At 40.7% G+C, this 9273-nt stretch overlaps 1 protein-coding gene across 1 annotated transcript; it reads right to left on the minus strand.

The window, feature by feature from the left end:
* Positions 1–2945: 2945 nt before the first annotated feature.
* On the minus strand, positions 2946–8861 carry LOC123254910 (stonustoxin subunit alpha-like). The gene is given in 4 exon segments (XM_044683801.1): positions 2946–3064; positions 3067–3331; positions 4452–6142; positions 8768–8861. Coding segments are annotated over 4 exon segments (2169 nt in total).
* Between the last annotated feature and the right edge of the window lie 412 nt (positions 8862–9273).

Consider the following 9273-nt stretch of genomic DNA (forward strand, 5'->3'; position numbering starts at 1 on the left):
TTCCAGCAAAGAAGACTTTCTTTTTTATGTTTTCTCCAAATCTGAGTCTCCAGTTCCTTCCCACCTGCCTTCTGCTCATGTCCTGGCCCTCTAACCCCTTGTAACCTGTTCAGTGTTGGAGATAAGAAGCTGAAAGAAGACTGAATTCGTTTTCGAGTTGGGGAGGTATTAAAGAAGACACAGACCACAAACTGACTTCCTATAAGACAATGTTTTCCTATTTCAGCAGTCAATGAAGACAGGACAGGAGGTCCCATTTATAACCATTTCTGGTAGTTGAAAGAGCCCTTGACTGGAAGCTAGAAGATGTGGGTTCAAATCATGCTCCTTATACTTGTCATGCTTCTCACCTTATGTGGGGGAACTTGCCCCCCTTGTCCAGGTCTCAAGGTGGTGGGATGGAAAAGGCGGACTAAGACGAATGAGAATGGCCAGAGTTTTCAGCTAGGCTTCACAGACTGATCTGTTGGCCATCTGCTGTCTTTATTTTTTATACCCTTTTCTTAAGATTACATACATGCTAGCATGAATTTTCACATTTACCATACATTTTTTTTCTTGCAGATAATGGATTAAATCATACATGAACTTTTACTGAATTACAAAATCATTCGATTGATATTCTGTAATTATCTTGTTTTCTATTATTAACAAAAGATACAAAGCTTGTAAAAAATAATTCATCACGAAATAACTGGATTGGAAATTACCATTCCTACCCATTCATGAGGTACAGTGCATGCTTTCCAGTGGAATATAATAGTTAATTACATTTTAACCAATCAAGTTAAACATGATTATTCTTTGCTCTATTCAGTTGTATATTTAATAGATGATGATTCATTATGCTAGTTGATTACATAAATACATCATAAATCAGGATTTAAAAGATGCAATAATCCTAAATCAGTCCAAATATTGTTCCAATAACAACCTTTCATTTTCCAACATTTTTCAAAGGTAAGTTTACTGTTCTTGTTCTTTATTCTATGGGGTTAATAAGAATACTCTAGTGTAATGGAGAGGTAACTTGCTCTAAGTTTTCATCCCGTCTTCCCTGTCTTACATTCTACTTTAAGGATCAGGGGAAGCTTGAAAGCAGTTCCAGGCATCTGTGTGCGGGGATTGTGAAATTTAGGTGCAGCTTTTTTGGGGAATTTAAAATCCTTAACATTAACTCACTATTTGCTTGTTTGTTATAAGGTGACTTTTGGGAGAATTTCTGTATCATAAACATATAAAGATAGGGCTTTCTTAGAAGTTTGTAGGGGACCTGTAAGGGCTCTAACAATAGCCTACAATGTTCTTCTGTATTTCTGTGGGGCTGAGGAGGGATGTTGATCACAAAATAGGCAGTATTGGTAAGAAAAGAGTCACACAGGGAGGTCTGAGTGGGATTTCCATCCTCCTGTGACCTGCTTTGCAGATTTCAGGATTCACGTGTGATCTTGTCATACATCATGAATTCAATGGCCCTAGAGCAACCTTAGATTTCTCTGACCCAGAGTTTCCTTTTCTGTCAAATGAGAGAGCTGGATGAGATGACCTCTAAGGTCCCTTGCACACCAGGCTTTCCAGGAGTTTATGGGAACTCAGGAACAGAGTCAGATAATAGTGCTCTTAGAAACTGGAAGTAACAGGAATGAACACACATGGATGAGGTTGGCCATCTGGAGAAGTGCCCCTCACAAAGACATGGTCTTTAGACGTGCTGGTGAAGAGACTGGGATTTACCAAAATCCTGCCAAGGGGCAAACCTAAAAAAATTCTGTTCACTGAATTGGATTTACTCAGATATTTTTTGTTTTTGCTGCTGTTTTTCCGTTTAAGTTTCTTGCTGAGGTGGGAATAAATCCAATCCAATGCAATTGTTCAAGAATCCAGTTTAAAGGGAACAGAAAGACAATATGGAAAGTCTCTATCCTCTGGAGAGTTCTCCCAGATGCAGATACAGGAGAAGGCAGTCAAAGCTTTTTATAACCCAGGAGTTTTATTAGATTGCCCAACATGGGCCTTAATGAGGTATCAAGGGGACATAACAGCTGAAATCACTCTTGGAATCTTCCTTTCTAAAATAGAATCATTGTGTCCCAAGATTCTTGCCCCAGATGCCAATTCTGTCTTACAATATCTCTAGTAATTTGAAATTTTGAACAAGATCTTCTTCCTTAAAATTAGCTATAAGCCTGAGGAAGGCAGTGTGGGGAAAGGGATGACAAACTGGCCTGGGAGACAGGAAGCCTGGGTTCAAGTGCTGGGTGATGAGGGGTAAAGTGATTTAACCTCTTAAGTGTGCTTCAAACAAATCTCTAAATGAGAGATGTCTTTAACTTGAGGTCTATGAACTTGTGTGGTTGTTTTTAAAATACTTTTGATAATTGCATTTGAATATGGCTGGGTTTAAAAAAAAATCTTGTATTTTATTTTATGCACTTGAAAACATTCTTCAAAAGGATCCATAGACTTCATCAGATTGCCAGAGGGTCTAAGATGCAAAACCCAATAATAACTTCTTCTTTTAAATCAGAAATTACAGAGGAGTTGCTCTCCTCAAAAGGAATTTGCACTATGGGGATTCTCCATGAAATTACAATGATTTTACAGGTCCATACCAAAAACAAACCAACAAAGCAAAAGCTTAATATGAGGCCAACTGGTAAAAAAGCTAACAAAATCTTAGGCCATATCAAGAATCTAATGGTTATATCACAGAAAATGACAGTCCCACTATCCCTCACACTAGTTAGATCTGAGGTGCAATATGCCATTCCAATTTAGACATTACATTTTTAGAAGTTGACATCATGGACTTTGGAGTTTGGAGGAATCTTCCAGGATAGATAAGTGCCTCCTCCTCCTCCCCACGACACTACAAAAGGCAAATAAATCTCTGAGTCTGACTCTGTAATTAAGTGAATTGAGAAAGTCAGTCAGCAATTTCCTGATCAATGTGTACAAATACTCTTATTTGATTCTTTGGTTAATTGATGCTTAGTGTCAGTTAGGCGAAGTTCCCGGATTTTCACTGGGTCACTCTTGTCACTGCTATCACTTGTCCAGCTCATACACAGCTTAAATTGAAGCAGTACACATTCTGAGGCTTCAGTCTATCAATGGTACATTACTCCTCATTATTTCCTGTTCTGTATTCATGCCACTCTCCTTCTTTCTCCTCACCCACAGTCTCAGACTCTTCCCTATACTCTAATCTATATTCCTTGATCTTGGCTCCTGCTTTAACAATACTTGGACCATGCCATTGAAGGATTAAAGACTGTGACACCACCAAAAGAACTTTTGGTTTCCCAGGAGGACTGGTAAAAAATGGTACCTTCTGTTATAAAGAAGTGGGTAATCTGAGGCAGGTCTTGGCCAATTTGTGTAGTGAGGAGGGATAAAAGGCTATAGGTGATTATAAGGTGATTGGAGGAGAAATGAAGGGAGTAGCTGAGTGTAGGGAAGGATGAATGAGGTGGGATATAGGAAGGTAAGGGAAGGTAGGATAAGTAAGGGAACGAAAGGTAGTATACAGGAGGGCAGCTCAAACACATTTATTCACTGAGGCTTGAGACAGAGGATACAGGAGGAAATAGGCAGGACTCTTCAAGCAGGGAAGGTATTCCTATTATATAAAAGGAGTTTTGGGCCAGTCAGAAATGTTTAGGTTTGGCTGGAGGGTTTTCTCTTGTTAGTTTTTAAAATCCCTTTCAGGAGGAGTCAAAAGGTTCCTCCCTGCCAGTGAAATTGATGGCTGCAGGTAGGTACTTCCTGCCAAGATGGATGCCTGTGGTTCCCTCAAGAAATAAAAAGAAAATAATTCCTTCCCTCTTCATCCCTTGCCTGAATCTTCCATACAATGATTCACCAGAGGCTTTCAGTAGGTAACAAAGGGGATTTATTAATATCAGGAATAATCAGAAAGAGAGAGGAGTTTAGGGTTTTGTAACAGTTGCTAGGGAGAAAGCTAAAGGTGGGGGAAGGGACACAGGAGAGGGTTAGACTGAGAGAGCCTGCTTTCCCAGTCAGGAAGATTTGACTGCCTTAAAGTAAAGTATTTATAAAATCACTAAATTAGGAATGGCTTGTTTAGGATGCCCTACTTGCCTACAGAAACTATACCCACAGTGTCCAATCACCAAGTCTTCCCTTCCTCCCAGGGCCCAAAGGGAAATTCAGGGGAAAGGGAGGGATGTAAATGAAGAGAGATCAAGGAGAAGTCCTGAGAAATCAGATATGTCCAAATTTCCCCAAGACAAAATAAGCACAGGCCAAGGCCGAAGCTAATAGGCCAAAGTCAAGCTGAAAAGCTGAAGCTGACTGGCTAAGCCAAAGCCCAAGAAGCAAAAGCCTTTAGCCAAAGTGAAAGCCAGAAGACCAAAAGCACCATCAGTTGGAGCTTCACTACTTTTTATACCTTGAGGCTCTAACTGTCTTTCTGATGATTATAACACCTTTAACTACCAGTTTACATCACTGTTCTCTCCACATCCTACCTCACAAAACTGAGCAAACCTGAATACATACTGTGTGCTAGGCTGTAGCCCACTCACTTTGAATACCTTTGGCTCTCCAAACACAGAGATGGTGATCCAGTTATCATCTCCTACAACTTGGTACTGTATATGATAGCCAATTATCCCCTCCTTCTTCCCAGATGCTGGAGTCATTTCTAGCTCTACACAGTTATGTGTGACTCCACAAATCTGGGGAGGGGGAATTTTGACTGGTAGTTCAAAGCTGGTGCTGACCAGAAGTCCCCTTTCATAGAGGTAAATGGAGACTCCCTTATTCTCTTGGTCTGGGACAGATGCCACAAGGAACTGAGTCTTCCCAGTGGAGTGATTGATCTTGGCAAACTTGGAAAAGGATTCTGCCAATTGGATTGCTTTTCTCCTTGTCTCTTTGTCCTCCACCCAAGAATAATACGTCTTTTGCTCACATTTAGGACTGAATGAAACTGGATTCTCAAGCCACTGTTTCCAATCTGTTAAGAAGGGTTCCTCCTGCAAGGAGGTGAAAGCAAACACCAGGACAGTTTGGTGGAGAGAGCCTAGTACCACATCCTCCAACTCATTCTGGTCAGCTATGACTCTCACCTCCTTCAGAAGGATGAGGTAGGAATTTACAACCTTTATTTCACGGAGCTTCTGATCTAGGAATTCTGAGAGCCTCCTGGAGCTGAATGGGGACTGGCGTTCCCTAGTTAAAATGCTGACCAGTTCATTTTCCTTTGCTTTGCCCATCCGGATCTGAGGCAACACCTTGGCTATTTCCTTTTGTAAAATCTGTCTGTGCTGCTTATTCAGCATTTGGAATAGCCTGATTTTTTCCTGGGTTGCAGAAAACACTGAGAGACCTAGTGCCTCTAGCATGTCATTACACTTCTTGTCACACTCAGATAACTTCTCCAGAGTGTCCTGGGCATCACATACCAAGCTAACGCTGATCCCTTGGACCAACTTGGCAGCTTTGGAGCTCAGTTTCTCTAGAGGGTACAGCCAGACTTGGAGGGGCACCCTGTGACCCTTAAGCAGCTTAGGAAGGGAGGCATAGACTTTTATTGCATCTTCATAAGACACTGGATTATTCTCAAGAACAAAATCTCCATAAAATCTACAACTGAATTTTTTAGCTGATTTTTTCTCACTGTTCTCTATTTTTGCCTTCCCCTCTATGTTTCCATTTATTTTAAGACTTTTCTTTAATTGAACCTTAAATATTCCTTCTATATCCTTGACATTTTCATTAGTGGAAACTTTTTGATCAAACACAAAGAAAGCCTGGGCACCATACAGCACTGCAGTGACCACGTGGGTGGCTGTCCCTTTATCAAGTACATCAGGGAAAGAGATATTCTGATATCCCAGGTGGTTCATTGTTAGATGGCAATACTGTGTGGTCACACTGTACTTGAGAGTGACCCTGGCTTGTTGACTGGATGTCTTGGTGTCAGATAAATATTTGGCAGAGCCTCCTATATCAACCAGCCCCCCAAGGACACTTGCTTTCAGTTCTCCAGAAATGTTCATAGCACTAGTCTTTGCATCCAAAGAGTCAGAAGTGAGGATATCAAATTCAGTCTTGTATTTCTCTTCTGTTGTCACATTGCTCGTGAGAGTCTCCTTGTCCCACAAAGTGATGCCTAGAATGGGACAGAAACATTATGGAGTAAATGGCAGATTGCAGAGGCACAGGGACTGTAGGGTCTAGGAGGCAACATTTGGAAGGAGGGGAAGTTGAATAAGAGGCACAGATGCCAGAGGTGGCGAAATCCTACATCCTGACCTTTTCTAGTCCTCTGCAACTCTCTTGCTCCACTGAGTCTCCAGTGACTAATAAGGCCTTCCTATTCTGAATCTCTGAATATGGATCCTCATCCTTCTTGATCTGGGGCCCAGGACGCACCCCTCACTCTGAGCCTATTTATTACCTCCATAAGTGGGGAAGCTTCTCCTCCTCTTAGTCTGGGGATTGTGTCTTTAAAATATCCCCCGTTGATACAGATTTCACAGGTTTCACAAAGCACTGTCCTCCCATAAGTTCTATGAAGTAGGCTATTGACATTAGCCCCATCACACAGACAAATAAACTGAGGCTCAGAGCAATGATGTTCCCTTTTTTGTAGAACACACAGCTACTAAGTATCAAAACAGAGCCTGGTCTTCTGACTCCAAGTGTAGCTCATCCCATTTCCTGTTCTAGATAGAGCTCAGGAGGTCATTCAGAGTGAAGTGAGTGCCTGGTGAGGGTGGGAGGAATAGAGCATGTCTACAGCAGGCTTGGCAGTGTTAGCTGAGGACAAGATCTTTGGAACTTTCTCTGAGACAGGAAGAGGAGTAGTTAAGCCTCTAAAGAAGCGCAGCCTCCTCTGAGCTTGTCTTGGTCAGGTACCATATTTTGAGACATCCTTTACTTTATCTAATATTTAGATAGTATTTTAATGTTTGCAAAGTACTGGGGAATGGCTGAACAAGTTTTGGCATATGATTGTGATACAATGCTATAAGAAATGACAAATGGATAGTTTTGGGAAAAACCTGAGAAAGGCTTCTATGAACTGATGCAAGGTAAAGTGAACAGAACCTGAAAGACATTAAATATAGTAACAGAAATATTGCATGATGGTCAACTGTGAAATACTTAGTTATTCTCAGCAAAACAAGAATCTAAGACATTTTAAAGGAAATAATGCTATACATCTTCAGAGAAAGAACTGAATTCAGAATATGAATGCAGATTGAAAATTCCCTTTTAAAAATTCTTTTTTCCATAGGATTTTCTTGGTCTGTTTTCTTTTATAACTTGACTAATGTAGAATGTTTTGCATGACTACACATATATAAGCTTGATCAAATTTTTGCCATCTCAATGAGGAGAGAGAAGGAAGGGGAAAATTTGAAACTCCAAATTTTAAAAAAGAATGCTAATTTTATTTTTATAAATAATTGGCAAAAATAACATAAAAATATTTGCAAAGAGTATCTCATCTGATCCTCAAAACTACCTTGGGAGATAAGTGCTATTTTTAGCCCTGTTTTACAGATAAGGAAATGGAGGCAGATAAAAATGATTGCCCAGGGGCTCACAGTTGGGATGTACCTGAGATTGGATTCAGACTTAGGTCTTCCTGATCCCAGGTCCAGTGTTCCATCCACTGCTCTGCCTCCTTGTATCCTACTGACTGGCTACTGAAATTTGACCCAGGAAGACAGTAAATGGGATAGAATTAGATGGCTATTCTAGATGCTTGTTATTTTTCTTTAGTTGTGTCTGACTTTTCCTGACCCTGACCAGAGCTATTTATATGGGTTTTCTTTTTTTCTTTTTTTTTTTTTTAAACCTTACCTTCCATCTTGGAATCAATACTATGTATTGGTTCCAAGGCAGAAGAGTGGTAAGGCCCAGAGTCACACAGCTGGGAAGTGTCTGAGGCCAGATTTGAACCTAGGACCTCCCATCTCCAGAGTTCTCAATCCACTGAGCTTCCCAGCTGCCCCCTAGGGGTTTTCTTGCAAATATACTGGAGTGGTTTGCATTTCCTTTTCTTTTGGATTATTTTGTCAGGCAATGAGAGGAAATGACTTGCCTAGGGTCACATAGCTAGGAGGTGTCTGAGGCTGAATTTTTACAGAGGTCTTCCTGACTTCAGACCCAATGCTCTATCCATTGAACCACCAGCTACCCCCAATGTATATTCAAATAACCTATAATCCTCATATTTATCAGTGGAAAGTGATATAGCTATCTGCCTTTCTTCCTTCTCCATAATCCCTCATTCTTCTTATCAGTTCTTTCTTTCTCCTTCAAGTTTTCCCTTGAACTTTATTTTAACTAGATTCTTTAACATGCACAGACACTTGGTGTGTGTGTGTGTGTGTGTGTGTGTGTGTGTGTGTGTGTGTGTGAGAGAGAGAGAGAGAGAGAGAGAGAGAGATAGAGAGAGAGAGAGAGAGAGAGAAAATCTGCTTCCCTGCCTCCCAAAGGTCTGTCTGATTTACCTAAAGTTCTGACCCTCTCTCTTTGTATGTGTTTTTAAAAAGCTCAGTCTTCTTTTTGGACTTTGCTATCACAGAGCATCTCCAATTAGAGAAAAGTGATCTGGGTGTGCTCTAATTGGGAGAAAAAAGATGAAACATGCAAATCACTGTGACTTTCTCTGATTTTGACTTTCATACAATGATCATTTTATACCTAGAAAGAACTTTTTTCTAACCCTCATCTCTCCTGATATCTGGAGCCAGGTTTTGCATTCGAGAGAGGTAATTACCAGGGATGAAGGTATCTGAGCGACAGTCGTACAGGGTTCCTAGATATAAGGGTCGACCAAGAGCTGGAATCTCCATTGCTGTCTGCAAGGTCATGTTGGCTGGATGTTCTTCCCCTGGTGTTTTCCTAATGAAAGTAAATTGGGATCTAGGCAAGTTATCAGGGAACTCACTTTCTAGGATATTCCAACCACAGAGAAATGCTTCATCCCTCAGAGACCAAACTCTCCCTGTCTCTGTTAGTCAAGAACTTTCCAGAGAGTTAGTGACTGTTCTGTTCTAGAAGGACTTCAATCTTGTATGGAAACCATAAAGAAACCAGACATCATGGAATGAGTGCTGAGCTTAAAGAGAATCATAGGAACAAGCTAGGTCAGAGGGTAGAGGCAAAGCTAGAGAGTGACCAGAAGGACTAGTCTGGCTGATTGAGGGGAATAAGCATTTATATGCCATTATAAGGTTTGCAAAGCACTTTATAAATATGATCTCATTTGTTCTTTAGAACAAT

This window comes from Gracilinanus agilis, unplaced genomic scaffold (assembly GCF_016433145.1).
Source record: "Gracilinanus agilis isolate LMUSP501 unplaced genomic scaffold, AgileGrace unplaced_scaffold35261, whole genome shotgun sequence".
Lineage (NCBI taxonomy): Eukaryota > Metazoa > Chordata > Mammalia > Didelphimorphia > Didelphidae > Gracilinanus > Gracilinanus agilis.